This window comes from Taudactylus pleione, unplaced genomic scaffold, assembly GCF_031769625.1.
Source record: "Taudactylus pleione unplaced genomic scaffold, aTauple2 ptg000010l, whole genome shotgun sequence".
Lineage (NCBI taxonomy): Eukaryota > Metazoa > Chordata > Amphibia > Anura > Myobatrachidae > Taudactylus > Taudactylus pleione.
In genome coordinates, this window is record NW_028284413.1 from 8,624,902 (window position 1) to 8,643,191 (window position 18,290).

General features: G+C 41.3%; 1 protein-coding gene across 1 annotated transcript in view; it reads right to left on the reverse strand.

Annotated features, from left to right (window-relative positions):
* Positions 1–18,290, reverse strand: part of PRSS56 (serine protease 56) — a 44,384-nt gene that overhangs the window by 8,133 nt on the left and 17,961 nt on the right. Inside the window, exons 7-16 of the mRNA XM_088467435.1 lie at positions 16,397–16,556; positions 15,675–15,817; positions 13,831–13,990; positions 12,491–12,679; positions 9,853–10,014; positions 7,402–7,501; positions 5,547–5,715; positions 3,606–3,723; positions 3,320–3,403; positions 2,548–2,654 (exon numbers count right to left, since the gene is read on the reverse strand). Of these exons, the coding sequence (XP_088323561.1) occupies positions 2,548–2,654; positions 3,320–3,403; positions 3,606–3,723; positions 5,547–5,715; positions 7,402–7,501; positions 9,853–10,014; positions 12,491–12,679; positions 13,831–13,990; positions 15,675–15,817; positions 16,397–16,556 (1,392 nt within the window). The remainder of the gene's footprint in view (positions 1–2,547; positions 2,655–3,319; positions 3,404–3,605; positions 3,724–5,546; positions 5,716–7,401; positions 7,502–9,852; positions 10,015–12,490; positions 12,680–13,830; positions 13,991–15,674; positions 15,818–16,396; positions 16,557–18,290) is intronic.

The window sequence follows — 18,290 nt, forward strand, 5'->3', positions numbered from 1 at the left end:
CCCCCTCTAAGTGCCTAAACCTAACCCGCCCTTCCCCTAGCCTAACCCTAACCTCCGGGGGGGGGCATAAAGCAGGGAAGGCTGACTGGACAAAGGGGGGAGGCATAAAGCAGGGAAGGCTGACTAGACAAGGGCCGGGCATAAAGCAGGGAAGGCTGACTGGAACAGGGGTGCACATGTGAAGTTTAAGGATTACCTTGTTTAATTTTTGTCTTTTATATTATAGCATCTAAATACATCCAGCTAAAAAGTCAGATAATATGGGACTGTCTCCTATGTTTGTTGCTGGAGCATTAGCTGAAGCTGGTGACTGCATATATCACTGGAAGCCTGCACTGGCATGTAAGCCACAAACAGATACTATATATAAAACATAACATCCCGCATTTATCACATCCTGCATTTTACATGCAGATGATAATATTGCCTATATATACGCAACACAAAAATAAAATTTTTATGCAAATTTAGTAACAACTTTTTGCTAAGACAAAAGAGCCTGTCCTGACAAAGAGCTATCACTCTGCTTCCGTGTTCGCCATCTGCATGCACTGGTGTTGGCCAGGGATTACACTCTGAAATAATATCCATTACTATAGGCTTCTATAGGCTAACACCATCTTCAGCAGTGGCAAACGCAGGATTTCTAGAGGGGGGTTTCCAAATGCTTGATTTTAGAGCGAGTGTCACCAGTCCATGAAGAGGGTAGAATTAGCACTTAACCAGCTTTAATATACGTCATACAAAGTATATTGTGTGTCATAATTCCAACATATACAGGACCAATGATTACAGTAAGCCATTAGATGTGACAGTAGGGCCATCGTGTCTGAGCTGAATGTTTTTATTTTAGATGTGGGCACCATTCCAGAGCATGGGAGCAAGTCCGGGAGTCTGGGGGAGCAGCAGAATAACCTAGCACTGCCCTGGACATATATGTACATATTGGGTTCTATAGCAGCAAGATCTGTTAAAAGATCTACATGTGGTGCTAATTATTTCATTTGTGATACTGAGAAGAGCATGCAGCACTAGTAAAATCCTATTACATTACTATTTCTATTGTGGTCATGGTGTGGGCTGGGGAGGGGAGTTTCCAGGCAGACGGAAACCCCCCCCTGCATTTGCCTATGTTCAGATGGCATTAACGGTCGGGGCCAAGCTCCAGAATACTTCGCATTACGGAGCTTGGTAACCCTGACAGTATAGCAGCCCACATAGAAACCTATAGAGGCTGCTTTGTGGTCGGAAATGTGTCAGACTGAGACAGCTATCTGCTGCAGTTCTTCCTTCTTAAATCCTGGGGATGCTTAATATTTCCAGATACCACCTGAAAATCGGTGTTTTCGCGGGATACTCTGCAAATATACTATAATAAATTTGCCCCTTAGGGCTGGATTCAATTAGACGCGAAAAGCCGTAATCGGTGAAAAAGTTTTGTCTATTGGCGCCTTTCGCCTGTCTGCGATTTATCTCCTAATTCAATTCCGGGTCTTTTTCGCCTAAGCGGAAACTCGATGCATTGTAATAGGCAAAAAGTTTCTCCAATGAACAGCAGGTGAAAAGAAGTGCAAAATCTTTATTTTGGGGTGCAAATGTGGGGAAACGACTCAGAACCATTGGAACAGCCCCCCAAAGGACAAACCAGCCCAAAAAAATACAAAAAACAACAACCTAAGAACACCCCAAAAAGACATGTAATTTTTGGTGCAAAAAAGTAAAAAGTGGGGGGACAAGCATAAAAACTAGGGAAATTGTCTTCTTGGGGGGCTGCAAGGATGGGTCAGATGTTTTTGGGATTGCAGGTGCATGCAGCAGGTGGATTTTTCACTTTTTTTCAAAGTTCACTTTAGAAACATAAAAATATGCTAACACCCATTTTCAAGTACCTCAAATTTGACTGGACTATTTATTTTCACCAAAAATACTGCTTTATGCCATTCTTCACCACTTTTACAAAGACGCTAATAGCTAGCAATTTACACAACTCAACTTAAGTACCCAGAATAGTTTTATTAGGGCTATTAGTACACCTCTATATTGATTCCCTAGGTTAATATATCTTTTTCTGGGGTACAGACTGATTTCCCCAATTCTTTCAGTACTTTTCGCCTGTTCCGCATTCGCCACTTTCCGTTTTCACCTGTTTTGGAATTGAATAAGTCGAAAAGAGGGGACGCGCACGCAACGATTTTGCCTCTGAAACAGGCAAATGAGGCGGAAAGTCGGACAGGAGAAACTTTGCCGACTTTTCGCCTGTAATTGAATACCTTAGTCTGAAATGTCATCCTTTTTTTAAACTGAACTCTATCTATATCAGGAATATGGTAAAATGTGGATATATATTTATATAGCAATATAAAAATATAATAGTATACTTCTCTACATTGCAGTGCTATCCCTGGGAATAAATAGGTACATTATAACTTTTGAGCACAATTGAAAGTGACCCCTCGGGTAATGTAATGTGTATATATAGTTATATACGTTATAATTTTTACATCAGCTAACAGCTTACTGGATGATGCTATCAATTATTGTTCTCACCTCCTGGAACTTCATTGACAGCTCTCTCTCGGGTACCTGTAGAATCCATTTGTACTTCTCTTTAATGGACTGAACTTTATTAAGTGCCTCTTCAAGACGATGACACCCTGAGCACAATGTTAAAAGATCAAATTTAATTGAAGCACTTACTATTGTAAAAGTGATTATAAGCACTCTCCACTAACCTCATTACCTTATTCAACCATCTAGTTGAATTAATAAGAGGCTGAAGAAGTACAGGTGCCAATCATTCCTCTACCACAGGTGACTTAATTAGTATCTAGGTCAATTTGATTTAACCACCTGTGCTCAGTCATGGACAGCTCTAGAACCTGAACGGTTGGGGTGCCTTGAGGACCGTGTTTTGGAATCTCTGATATAAGGGATTTTACTATTTTGTTGTTCCGATTGTTTCAGGCCAGGAGATAGGGGCAGGAACACTCTCATCCAGGGCACTGAAATATCTAGCTACGGCTCGACATCTTGTTCACTAACTTACAAAGTTGGGGGGAAGATAATAATTACATGGGAAGTAAAATAATAATCATGATGGACCTGGCAATTAATTTGTCTATAACACCTCCCATTAACATGAGCTATTTAGAGGGATTTCTTAAAATTATTAAATTATCTGTAGTGTAAAACCTCTTACTTATAGAATACATGACAATATATAATTGATTCATTTGTCACAATAGCAGTCTCACAATAGCAATTCTCCAATTTCAATCATAAGCACAGGTTATATATGCCACTCATTGTAAGGTGATACCTTGAACATTTTCTTTTGCCTCTCCAGTAACACTTGTGGTGTCTCTCTTCTGTGGCTGGGAATGACCCGGAGTTGACTTCTTTTCTGTTAAATAGGATTACACAAGTTGATAAAGTAATGGTTTGGTGCCACCAAATGTGAGCTGTTGATTTACACCTCATTACAGAATTTACACAGTTCAGAATAAATAAAGTATCTTAATACTCCTATCTTAAGGCTACAACCATGTAAATACTGTATGGAACTGCCCAGGTTACGTGGTGATATGACAGAGTAATCATTATACCTAAATCTGACATTGCAGGGTCGTCGGTGAAGATTCCCTCACTTCTGAGCTGTGACTTCAGGCTGTGAATGACCTGCCATCCTTCTTCTTTGAGTTCTTCCACTGCACCATCATTCTTCTGGAACGTCAAGAAAGAAACATTTTAGCTTCCATAAAAGATGACTTACTAACTGATTTGTGGGGAACACTGCACACAAGGGATGAATAAAGCCTTACAGTGCTGAGAGTAGTCATATTCTGAATCAAGGTTTAAGCCATAAGATTAATTACAGAACTATATATTGTTGGAGACAGAAAGCAAGCTCCAAAGGAGTCAAAACACAGCCTCCATTTACTGGGTTACAGTAGTTCCACCAGTACATACCACTACAACAATATGTCAACATGCCTGAAAGTACATTTCCAATAATTTCTTTACTTTCTAATTGCTGGCAGCAATAATGGGCCAGCAGCAAAGTACCTAGAGTAAGGGGTCTATTTACTAAGCAGTGATAGGAGACAGAGTGAAAAGTGATAAGAAAGTGATAAGGTACCAGCAAATCAGCTCCCAACTGTCATCTCACAGGCTGTGTTAGAAAAATTACAGTTGGGAGCTAATTGGTTGGCACCTTATCACTTTCTTATCACTTTTCACTCTGTATCCTAACACTGCTTAGTAAATAGACCCCTTAATGCCTAAGGGTCTGATAGATAATTCTGAAAATTGTTAATTAGTTGCATTGTTTTCTTTCAGTATTTTGACATGTTATCTGTTGTTCTATAACACAGTATGGATAGACCATTCAGTATAATTGTTATATAATGCAGTGTTTAAGCTTGCCCTGACTTTCCTGTTCTAAGGTTTGATGGAGTATTTACTGCACTTTTCCATATTAAACAGTGCTGTATTACTTGAAGGCAATGATATAGATACAAATAAATGTCAATAACATCTCCCTTCCGGTATTTCTCCATGGCCGCTGTCTGGGTGTCTTTCTTGACTCCTCCCTAGCCTTCATCCCATGCATTCAATCTATATCTCATTCTTGCTGTTTCCATCTCTGAAACATCTGTAAGATCTGGCCTTTTATCACACCTGATGCCACCAAAACCAAAACACTAATCAACTAATTCCTAATATACAGTTCCCTGCTCCTCTCTGCCCCCCCCCCTCTTAGTCACCTCTTTCCACTTCAATATAGTTCTACTGCTCATCTAATTTTCCCTTCTAACCTTTCTACATCTCTACATCAGCTGCCCCTTTGTAACTTGCTTCACTGTTCTCCATTCAGGTTGGGTAGGATATCCCGGCAGTCATAATACCAGCAGCGGAATCCCGATGATTGAAATCTCGATGAATTTTAACCCTAACCATAAACCACCCCTCCTGCAGTCTAACCCTAACCACCCCCTTTGGCAACCTAACTAACTGTCCCCTATGGCAGCTTAGCCCTAACCATCCCCTACAGCAGCCTAACACTAAACCTAACCCTAACACGCTCTGTCGAAACTCAATGGTATTTTGACCATCGGGATTCTTTTGACAGTATTGTGACCGTTGGGATGGTCACCATGGGGATCCTAACTACAACCCCTCTATTCTCCTTAGAATACATTTACATACATTTAAACCCCTGACTCTCACTCAATAACTCTGCCCCATCCTACATCTCCAACCCCATTTCTGTCCACAATCTATATCTCATTCCACTCTTCCTCCAGTTTCTGCCTCCACACGACCCTGGTTAGCTCCTCTCATGCTCGCCTCATAGATTTCTCCTGATCTGCCCATATCCTCTAGAACTCACTCCCTCACCAAGTCAGGCTTTCTGTCTGGACCATTTTGTATTTAATCACACTGGCTGCAATGCAGTTGTTATACAAGACATAAATATTAGTGCAAAATAGCCATTCCCTGTATACACTATGGACAATGAGACTGCATATATTTCTATATGTTACCTCCAGGAAAAGCTGCTCTTCCACACCCATGTTCTCTTTTTCTGCTGGGTTCTCCTCTAGTGAAATTACAGACTCAGGGTCAACTATGCTGTGAAGAAGAGAGACCCAGTCATCTAGGCTCGGTCCCAGGTCTGGAAACAGTAATGCAAATTGTGTGTTGTGCAGATCTCTGAAAGACAAGTGAAGGGACGTATAAGTGTAGTGACAACACTACACAGCCTCTTGGCAAAGTCTAGTACCAGTACACATTAAAGTATCATCTGCCCATGTATACAGATCATGTGTATAATATATATAAGTTATACAGATAATTAACATTGATAAATTCATACATTGGTTCAATAAACCACCTATCTGTATTGGTTAGTTGCTATCAGTCCCCCTGGCCTTGTATGTTTTGGTAGTGGGGAATGCCGTAACTGTGCGCCCGGTGCATTCTACCCCCTTGTGATGTCATGCAGAGGGGCGGGGTCACAATTGCCTGGAATGACAGCAATGCCTGGATGATCCTCAGAATTCTCCGGGGGAAGGCCTTTAAGAGCAGCAGTGTGCACGTCTGAAGCGTACTAAGGATGCTCCAGGTGGGACCATGGGTGAGCGGCCACAGAGGGCTGTGCGGCGCCACTGTTCGCACATACCTAGTTATGGTCCTTGTGGTGGGTTATCTACTCCTAGATGGCAAAATGCTTTGTACTAGAATCATTAATAGAATGATCAATTTTCTAAAGGAGATCGTCCAAGTAACTGATATGTTAAATATCTCTAGCAGTAAAGAGGAGGTAGCTCAAAACAAGTACAGATTTGTCTTTATTTACTGTTTCAAGTGTGCCAAATAACCCCTTTTGGCAGCGCCAAGCGTCTTTTTTGCTCAACATGTGTCTCTCAATCTTATGCCAGAGGATGCTAATGCATATAGTTCTACAAGCACCAGCATGTCTTGACAGCCATGGGTAAGCTTGCACTTGTAGGTCTTATAGAGCCAGACTACCCAAGCAGTTATGGCTGCCTGGAATTGTTACATACAAATTTTTTTTCATTGTCATAGTGTGACCATCCCTGCCTGACATTGCTGCTTAGATTATATTCGTATGAGAGAAGAAAAGATTTCAATAATGAAACTGCTTAAAAAGGGCTTCAAGTTAGAATAATAAACACGACTGAGGTCCACACAGTGTTCCTGACAGCATTCATGCACTGGGTACCAACAAGGGTCCTATCTTCTATCTAATGTGCTGTGTTAGTTCCACCTTGAAAACAAAAAATGGGGTGTAAGTGATTTTTTTTACCATTAAAATGACACCCATCATCATTCAGTTGATGATGATGGATGGTGTCTTTGAATGTATCTTTATTCGGACAGATTGTAGGATATGTGCAACTCAAAATAAAAATGTTAATGTGCCATTTTTGTGATACACATTTAACTTCACTGATGGCCATCCCTAGAAGAAATGTGTCCTAGGGATGGGTATCAGTGGGTCTACTATAGAAGGTTTCCATCACTGATGCTATCAGTGGTTTACAGAAAACCATCAATGGTTTCCACCAACGAAGGCCATCAGCGCAGCGGCACCTACACTGTGCTAAGCCAGGACTTGGCGGGCCAAGCAAGGAAAGTGGCAACGCTTTGCATGCTGCATCTGGGGGCAGAGCTAAGCTCTGTGCACCATGCATCAGGGAAGGAAAAAACCCATCCGCTGTGCACTCTGCCTTTGATGGTGAAGAACCATCGGAGGCAAACCATCAATGATTGTTAACCATCAATGGCCGATGGCCTTCCCATGCGTCCACCTCTAAATCATCCCCATACTGTTCATTATATACTGTCCATATAGACAATGAAAATCCAGGTTACCTGTTTGTGTCATTTTCAATCTGTTTGTCTGTTCTCTTAGGTTCTCCTGAGTTAATTTGTTTGTTTTCTATATCCAAAAGTTCCATCTCTGGATTCTGCTCTTTGACAAAGATTATAAAAATAAATTAAAGGACCACTCACTAACTTTTCAATGAGGAATAACAAATAATACATAACTATATAATGCATGTATATAAACTCCTTGTTTTATTAACCGATCAATAAGCAGTTTTATTTTATTGGTTTGTTGTCTGCAGAGCCGTAACTAGACTTTTTGGTGCCCTGTGCCAGAAAGAGCATTGGCGTCCCCCTCATTTTTCAAAGGGACATAATACATCCAAAAAGGGCTGTGGCTTCACTGGGAAGGGCCAGGATAGGGAAGAGATAGGATAGGCCAGGAAATGCCAGGGGATGATATAAGGGGAAGCTACAAGCAAGAATGATAATAAACAGATATTTTACAGGCCCAGACAGCGCCCCAACCTGTGGTGCCCTGTGCGATGGCACCGGCCGCACTAGCCTAGCTATGGCCCTGGTTGTCTGTTATCTAATTCTCCAGAGTAAACTCTTGAACAACATATTGTGTGAATGTAAGAACTTTTATGAGTTTAACCTTACTATATGACAAATGGAATTATATCCACACATCATAACCCAACAAAAAGGTGCTTTGTGATATCATCATTTCAGTATTTGACATTAATGCAGACATGCAGATACGTTATGTGCCAACGAAGATATCATCATTAGCATCTATCCTTACTAGATTAAAAAAAATTATAATAATAATTTAAAAACAAAACATACCCCACTCAATCCACAAAATAAAACAATTAAAAAAACTAACCAGCCTGGAAATATTATAACTAATGTCCCTATCCTCAAATCCTCCACTTCATTGTGTTCCTAAATGAGTTATGTATTTTTTTTATTTTTTCCTGTCCTGTAGTAGTACAATAATAATTTGAATAAGGAGAAAACTAACACCTGATATACCTGTCTGTCAATAGGAATTATATAATTCCATAGGTCACAAAGTGTCAATACATCAACAGCCAATCAAAGCAGTCTTCTCACATTCCAGCAAATCAGTGGCAAGCTGTTTTGGTTGGCTAGCAGTGGACATGCCCCTTTCCATTCTTTCGTTTGGCTTGTTGTAGCTCTGCTAGCAGCAGGTTCCTAGCACCAATCAGGGTTTTAATTTTTGTTTTTTGCAGGCCCATGACCTCCATATAAATTTTGCCCCATGTTGACCAGGCAACGACTAGCACTCAATATGAATTTTTTTTGTGTGATATATATAATATGCTCAACCTGATGTACTAAGCCTTGGAGAGAGATGAAGTGATTTGAGATGAAGTACCAACCAATCAGCACCTAACTGTCATTTTTCAAACACAGCCTGTAAAGTGACAGGAGCTGATTGGTTGGTACTTTATCTCTGTCCACTTTAGCTTTTTCCCAGGCTTAGTACATATACCCCATAATCTTTTACTAGTAGCTGATTTTTCTGGGAGACCCTCTTCTATGTGTACCCCCACATTAGAGGTCTCCAGCCCAAGTTATAAGCACTGGACTGGAGGAGAACTAGTAAGGACGAGGGACATGTGTTTATCCCTCCATTATAATTTATTTAAATTTTGTACTTAAAGAGCAGTCATCCTTATAAAGCTGTTGATGATGATGACTGTCATATCTTTACTGCCTAAAGCATATTGTGATGCAGCTGCATATCAATGGCAGTCCATTTAGGTGTATGTTCAGAACACAACATAGGGGCCAAATCTAAATAAGGCCCTGTGTGGATGTGTGTAATTACCATAGGTGCAAGGGGTGAAATACCAACGCCTATCTTAATCCCGGCGCCGGAACGCAGAAGGGCGCAAGGCCAAATGAGGTAAGTCCGGGGAGCCCTTAGCGTTAGCCGTGGGTTGGGGGAGTTAGGTTTAGGGAGCATAGTGAGGTTAGGGTTAGGGGGGGAGGTTATGGTTAGGCACCCCTAGGGGGGAGGGTTAGGCTTAGGCACCAATGGGGGGGTTAAGGTTAGGCACAAAGGGGGAGGGTTAGGTTTAGGCATGAAGGGGGGAGACAGGTTTTGGCACTAACAGGGAGCATTAGGGTGCGGGATGGGGAGGGTTAGGATTAGGTTACAAGAATGGATACCAGCTATCAGGATGCCGCTCTCGGTATTCTGACAGGAGGCATCCCAACAGCAGGGATTACATACCGATTCCATATCTGACATGACCAGGATAGGTAATAATTACGGCACTGCCATGATTATTGCTACATAGGTCCCATGAGCACTTAAACTACATCTACAAATTTGCAATAGGAGAATGCTGGCTGTCAGACTCCGCCAGGAGTTGTATATCTACAGTACATTCATTTTAGAGTTACTTAACGGCCACTGTAAAAGACAATCTTAGATTGTGTACCAAAGTGAGTTACCTGGGATGTCTCTGCGAATTCTAGAGGGAAACATATCGCTGGACATTTGTTCCATGTACTGTGGGATTGTGTGAGTGAAGAATGAGAAATCGCTGTTGTCACGTAAAAAGCCGTCTGCCCTGCGCATCAAGCTCAGTAGGATCTGCAGATAAGAGCGGAGCTCTGCAATAATAAAAATAGGGTAATGTAAGGGACATGTAGTGGAAGCCTAGGGCTTAATATCAAGAGAGTCCCTGATATCCGTCTTGCTTTATTTCAGCTGATACAGCCGAGTTCTAAGGAGGAACTCAGTCTTCTTTATACAGTCATGCTAATGGAATATACAGTATTTTTATAGCCTTCTTTACCACCGCTATTTCAGTTTCTGACTTGTAACTAGGCTCTCTTACATTATTCATAATGGCTACTATTATCATACACTTTAACTGCTGACTACCGGACTTTATGTTCTATAAAGTGGCAATTAACCTCTGGGGAAAAAATCTAGTTAAAAACCATCAAATTAAGTGGACCATGAACAGCTGACAAGACTTATAGAATTTTATAGGAATACCTTAATATATATAAGCCTATTAATCTTGACATCCCAAAATTATAGGTTTATAGGGTATAATATAACTGAATATATTGCATTCCACCTTGTAGAACCTATAATTTAGACCCCATTTTTATACTTCTTATGGATGGTAATTACAAATCTTACTTGAAAAAAAGGGTGCGAGTTACAAATACAAATTTATATTGAAAATCAGATACACAAATTCTATGTGATGTTTATGATGTAAACTTTTTTTGTTAGATGAGGACCCGCCATGGTTCATCCCGGAGGTCTGACTTCCAACATGCGATACTGCACATGTCCACCTTTACTGTGCATCTTTCTTCATTGGAGCCCATGCTGTAGGGATGCGCCCCTGAGACTCTACACTCCACAGAGCCATAGAAGACTCTACAGTGTGCACCAATAGCCTGTGCCACCACTGCTTACCATAGGGAGCATGCCGCTACACACCTGGGCATACGCACTAATACTAGCTGGTGCACTACAACACCCAGCATACTGTATATGTGCCATCTGGCACCATGGGGGAGATGTATCAAATTTTGGAGAGAGATAAAGTAGAGAGAGCGATAAAGTACTAATCAATCAGCTTCTAACTGCCATATTACAGGATGTGGACGGAATGTACTGCCATTTTCAGAGTTCTGGCTGTATTCCCCATATGTACCAAGCTACGGAATGTGACACTTCCTGGATCTTGGACCCGTTAGGCAACGCCATTAATAGATCCAGTCGGATTCCTCCCAGTGTCCCTCGTGGCACACCCATCATACTATGCATGTGTAGAGGGACTCCCAAGGGACGTTTGGGTCATAAACCCAAAGTCCAACCATCGCAAAGCATAGCTCTTTTCGAAAGAGCTGTCCTTTGCTATTTTAATCTCAATTCTAGGTAAATACCTGCGTTAATAATGCCAGTATGTAGCTGATAAATGGCGGGAAGTATCACATCCATAATGCGATGCATAGTACATTCAGCCCTGAGTTTCAAAAATTACACTTAGAAGCTGACTGGTTGGTACTTTATCTCTCTTCACTTTATCTCTCTCCAAGGGTTGATACATCTCCCCCCTACAGTATATCTATGACCTGTATCTGTGATAAACCCTGTGTCTAATGCCACCTGTTTCTACTTGGTTAATAAACCTTTCACCTGATTAAGTTACTTGTTGTGTGGAATAACCTCCACTCACACATCCACTGCACATCCAGCCCAGACCACCAGCACCCTGCTAATAGGTTCTGAGCCCCAGGTAATCTGTGTTATTACTCTGCTAATATTTATGTCGATCTAAGATCTGTAACCAGTTTAATGAATTCCAATCCTCAATAATTTGAGGAACTATATGAAATTAAAAATTATTAGGTTATCTGAATTTATTTAATAATGTGCTATGACTTGTCCCAACTCCGTCATGCACAAGGACAGCACGCACTCATGCTCCCCTTCCCAAATGGCTCCCACCGCAGCTACTGAGATGGGACGAACCAGAAGTGGAGAACCCTGCAGTGCCGGCACACATAAGTATAGTTTGGCGGACCTAATAATAATTATGAAAACTGATACTTTATTGAGGTTAATAATACAGGTTGCATGTCTATACACATAGTTTTCCAAAAAGTTGAAAAAAATTGGTGAAAAATACAACTACCCTTTTCAGGGAGTGATTTTAAAACTTAAACTCGGTGCTTTCTTCTATGAAAAAAGCTGTTGGCACTCACCTAAAATCGCAAGTTGATACAAGTTCTATAGTAGTTTCCATAGTCTGAGCAAAGTCTTCTGATGCATATTTAATTAATTTCGGACATTTGGTAACTTATTTCTTTCTGTTTCTGGAACTAGTTGTAAGACCTATAAATAGATCCATCAAAAAGATGCCGGTACTGCAAACCACTGAGTACCACCAGAAAAGAAGCACTGGTGTTACTACTTAGTTCTCCTAATATATGTTATTCGCATAGACTTATTGGGGCAAGGAGCATCATAACAAGCAAAATCCACTCAACAGCCCTCCTACTTCAATGGTGACTACTTTGGTTAATGGCCTGGCCATCCATAAATTTGGTGCATACTCACCACATCTTTTCTGTTTCTGTCTGCATTTCTCCTCTGCGAAACGCGTACAGGCTGCTGTGCTGAGGGGAGCTGGACAGGACTGCTTGTAGAAGGAACATAGGGTTCTAATTTCTGACTTTGTATTGCTTAGATTTATGTCAGTCATTGTACGCAGCTCAAAGCATGATGGTTCTCGACTTAGAGTGGATTCTGTATAAGAAACAAGATTCCCTACTATAAGATAACAAATTAAGTTTAGTGTATGTGGTGTATAGTAATAGTAATATATGTTCAGTGTAACTGGAAATAAGGGGCTTGATGACAATACATTTTGCTAATAAGAAAGTTTCCAGATTTGCTTCTTGCATTTCAAGTGTGCTTTCACAATGGCAAGAACCAGCTTTTGTGCAATCCTGTCCGTCTATCTTTTATATGTACTGCCTTACCAGACTCTGCTTAATTGTTTCATGTGAATCATTTTATAAACATTTAATGACAAAATACCTAATAATCTTTAAAGGGTCATAAGGTGGAGCTGTATAAATGCAGTCAGATAGCAGGGTCGTCTTAACAGTATGGTAGGCCCTGGGCAAAGCAATGCTCTGGGGACCAAAAACAAAAAGTTCAGACACTTATTGCCCCCCCATTAATAAAATCCACCCACTAACCCCCTCCCATTAAATACATTTTAAAAAATCCGGCCCTTAATTAAAAAAATAAAATCATATCTTACCCCTCCTGCGTTCCCATGCCGTTTCTTCACATGCTTCCATACTGTGAATGGCTGTCAGCACTCTGATTGGTAGATGGCTCCAGCCATCCACCAATCAGCATGTTGACAGCCATTCACTGTCTGGCTGCAGCCCGGGAGGCAGGTTGAGAATGCTGCCTGGACGCTCTCTGTTTTAAAATACAAAATCTGAGTGGCCAGGGAGCATCTTCTCTGCCGGCTGCCCTATGCACGCTCCGTGGATATCTGGCATACTCCATATTGATGCCCCTGGCCCAGCTGCCCAATGTTAGGACGGTACTGTCAGGTAGCACAAATACCATTTTTGTGTCATGTGCCTTTTTTTAGTGTTCTTTGTACAGATAGGTATGGTGCTTATGAATCAAGCTAGAAGGGGCTAAAAAATCTTGCTCCTGTCACAAGGCAGTAGGCACAAGGCAGTAACACAGGTGCCTTTGTGACAAATACTGATGATAAAGCTTAGTGATACATGTCAATGTTGTCCAGCAAACAATGTGATAATGTACAAGGAAGCTGCGATGTTAAAAGCTGAGAGTGCTGTTACAGTATATTGGGTGCTGCATTAGGTGGGATGTGTATGTATTGTATACATATTAAAGAGTTTCATTACTTTTCATCTGAATTCTGATCCAGTCAATAAAGGCTGTTACTCTGGTGTACACTCCAGGCTTTCCTCTCTCTCCACAACCATCACCCCAGGAAGTGATCCCATATATTACATATTGCTTAGAGGAAGGATCTTGGCAGGTCAAAGGTCCTCCAGAGTCTCCCTGTGATATAAGAGAAATTAGGAATTATGGTAAATTGAAATATGCTAAATGTCTCTGCAAGTAGCATCCATAACACCATTGTTATCATTTTGCTATCAGTACAACCCTTTATGATTTAGTGGATAATATTTATGCATCAAGTCTGCAAATCAGCTAATTTGCAGGCCCAAAATGTATAGGAGGCTATGTTAAATTCTATCGAGACTGTCTGTACTTCAGAAATAAGGTGTAGGTTCAGGGGTGCTGACGGAAGGGGTGGTGGGTACAAAGAACCAAGGCCTATCTGGGGGCTCCGACCTGAGAAGGTACATGTATGCTCCCCACAGCTGCATGCCAGTACATAGAGTGTACAGAGGGTCCCTGGTATTTGCAATGGATCCTGGCCAAGCCCTCTCCCTAGTATCCCTAACCCCCATTCACTCCTGTCACAGTCTGTCTGTGTGTAAACCTCCACATTTTTTTTGTCCATCTATCAATGGCCTTGTCTTCCCTTTTTTACCACCAAAAAGATCATAGAACAACATGTAGTCCCAGCATATTTCTGGTATAGATAAATAAATATGTACTTCTGTTTCTAGCCCTATAACCTTGCCAGAGCTTGTGTACATACACATATTTGTTAAGTTGAAAAAAGCTCTCTCTGCTATTTTCATCAGAAAAAATGCTTTTCTCAATTCACCAACAGGTTACCATCAGCGGGGCTGCTGAGACGCACACTGCTAGCAATTTGGATGTGCCCCACGCCTCTCTCTCCCCTTTTGAAATTTAGCAGAATTCCCTATCTGAAAACAAGAAGAGAGCAGCAGGTGCTGACCATTCATTTACCAGAGCGCCACAATATGGTATGATGTGTACAGTTGTGTGAGCTGTCGGTTTGGGATTACATTATGAAACCAAACACTAAGAGAACTGTACAGAACAGTTGCTGTAACCAGGGGTCTATTAAAATGGGAGGGGTCAGTGTGTGGACTTCTGTGGGACCCTTCCCACTAGGAAAAAAATCCAGGTGCCAATGCATGCACGGCTTATGAGAAACTGCGCCATAGTCTTGTGCGCATATCTCCATAGTCTTTTAAAGCAAGGCGCCATCGCTATATTTCTGTTGAGAACTCTAGAAATATGGCGCTGGTGCCATATTTCCGAAGCTAGTGCCAGACATCTGCGTACGCGACGGCCAGGAGATAAGTAAAAATGATAGGTGCGTCCATTATAGATACACCTATGGCTGTAATCTGTCAGAACCAGACTTTTGATCTTAAAAGACACTGCAAAAGTTATTTGTACTAGAAAAAAGTGGTTGTTCTAATACCTTTTTACACCACTACCTGTTCACCAGTGCACCTAGCTGTGTCTGTATGTGTCCAAAACTGTCTCATTTGTACACATCTATTTTTATCATCACGGCTCTATATAGATTTTGTGCTGACATAAGCATTGGGGAGTTTGTGCACTCTACATACTTATTCCCCTACGCCCAATACCCAATACACCCTACTCTGACACTTTCTTTATTCATAAAAGATACAGCAGGCGGAGGCCAACTAGACAAAAATCATAGACTTATTTATGCCTTCTCTTTGGTTTTCACTGTACATGACATTCTGATCCACATGTAAATGTCCTGCATTGTAATAGATCTAGAAATCAGTCTCCCTGCTCTTCTAAAGATGTTAGCGGACATTACCTGGCAAGAGTCTACGCCCCCAGTCAGGTAGCCTGCACAAAACATGGTGCTGGTCAGCATGTCCTTTCCCAGGGTGCTCCTGCAGGATTCCTGAGTCAGAAGCGGAACACGGGCTTCCATTAGAACATCGGACGGAGGACCATCTGTTTTCAGAAGAGAACAGGTAAAAGTAGCTGTAAATGTTATTAGTGAGATAGGAATAATATCAGTGAACTGACCTGTTTTTGTAGAAAACAACAAAGGGTGGCAGAATTGTACATGTGTATGGCTGCCTCACCTTTACTTTATTGTGTATGTATCTTGTACTTCTGGTGTCAATGAAGGGAGAGGGCATTTCTCTATTATGTACATTACATTATGCGTTAAGACTTTATTTGTTTCCTACTGATAGGACATGGTGATTAAGAATAGGGGCACAGAGCTCTGTAGCGATAATGGGGATTTGCAATAGCAGCCAAGGAGGGCATACCATGCAAATCCTGGTGCACATTTACTTATACTAATTTCTCCACCATAGAAATCAGATTGTTTCCTCTTTGTTTTTAACCATAATTGTAGGAAAAATTTAATTTATGAATCTAATTAACATTTCTATTTCTTATGACTGGGACACAATAAAAAATGCTATATAATATTTTTGATGAATATTACATAAGACTGCTTAATGATGGTTAGTTATAGGTATTAAATGTTGTGGATGAAGAAGAAATTACTAGACTAACCTTCGTAAAGGGAGCCCCATCCTGCAATGTAGCAGTTGGTGGTGGGAGCTGGATCAGCAGATACTGCAGGTAGACACACGGGTATTGCTCTCTGAGACACTGCCACCGAGCTGCTCAGCTCCACCATTGCAAGGTCATTATTAAATGTTTTCTGGTTAAACTATAGGAAAAGATATATGGATATATGGTGAGTGATCTCTATAGAGAAATATATATGATGAATGATCTGAACTGTTTACCACCAAATCTCACAGAGGTAATGTATCTGACACACTTTATAAGCTTTCTTGTGGATGCAGGTTAGACATTCCTGATATCTACTCAGTCTCAATAACTGACACCCAAATAGTCAGAAGTCTTTGTGCATTCAACATTACTCCATCATGTTTAAAGTTCTAATGCCAACATGTTTTAAATGCTTTAATTAGCATTAGTACAGCGCCTGCATTATACCATCAGCATTACGCTGTCCACATACTAATTGTTTACATTGTACCTATCGGCATCACTTTTTTTCAAACATTGAGGACCAAATTTTAATTAGCCATAAGTAAGCCCTAAACTGCTTAACGCGCAAGTTTAATTAGAAATCTACGGTAAGGTAATGTAGTTCTCAGTGGGAGTTAGTTCTTAGCTTGCAGCTCCAGACGGAAACGGTCTGTAATGCCTCCTGTCAAAATACAGACAGCGGCATCCCGATGGTATCCCGGCAGGGGTCGGGTAAATATACTTACCCTCCCCACATCTCTCCCTAACCGTAACCCTCCCTTCTTGTAGCCCAACCCTTCCCGCACCCTAACCCTCCCCCTTAGTGCCTCAACCTAAGTCTCCTCCCATTGTGCCTAAACCTAACCCTCCCCCCTTAGTGCCTAACCCTACCCCCACCCCCAGTCGTGCCTAACCCTAACCCTTCGCCTAGGGGTGCCTAACCCTAACCCCCCCCCCCAAAACCTAACGCTAACCCTGCTATGGTACCTAAACCTAACCCCATGGTACCCCATAGTTAACAGCTAAGACACCACAGACTTACCTGGTTCAGGCTGGCTTCTGTCTGTGTTCCGGCATCGGGATTAAGATAGGCGTCGGTATTTCAACACTTATCTTAAGCCCCGTGTCGGACTTCCAGCATCGGGATTCAGACCGGCGGCATTCCGTCCGCCGGTCTACTAACTACATACCCTCCAGACTAGTTGGAAAAAAATCTTATTTTAATGTTAAAATGACAGGACACCGTGCAGTACCCCTGGGACACTCTTCCCAAATTAATAATAATATTATTATTATTATTGTTATTATGATTTTTATTTTTTATTTATATGGCACCAAAAGGGTTCTGCAGCACCTAACAAAGTACATAAACAGTTGAACAGAACAAGAAAACAGTGACATACAGTACAAGACATTGCAGGGCAAGTACATGATATATAAAGTATAAATATTGCTGCAACAGTAGCAGGATGGAAGAAGTCAAGGGTTAGGTGCTGTTGTAAGGAGTATAGAGTAGATAATAATATATGTAAAGGAAGGAAAAGTACATGAGGGAAGAGGGACCTGCTCGTGAGAGCTTATATTTAGAGCTTTGTAAAAGTAAATTATGACCAATAAAAACATGCCTCTTTTGATGTCATTTGCTCTGAAAAGCAGAGTAATGGGTTAAATGATGTGGGCTATATATGTTTATATCAGGGCCGTAGCTATGGTATGCGGCCGGTGCCATCGCACAGGGAACCACAGGTCAGGGGGTGCTGTTTGGGCCAGTCAAATTTCTGTTTATTATCATTCTCACTTATAACTTTCTCTTATTTCATCCCCAGTATCTCCTGGCCTCCCCTATCTCTTCCCTGGCACTTCCCCATGAGGCAATTCCCCTTTTTTGAGTGCATCATGTCCCTTT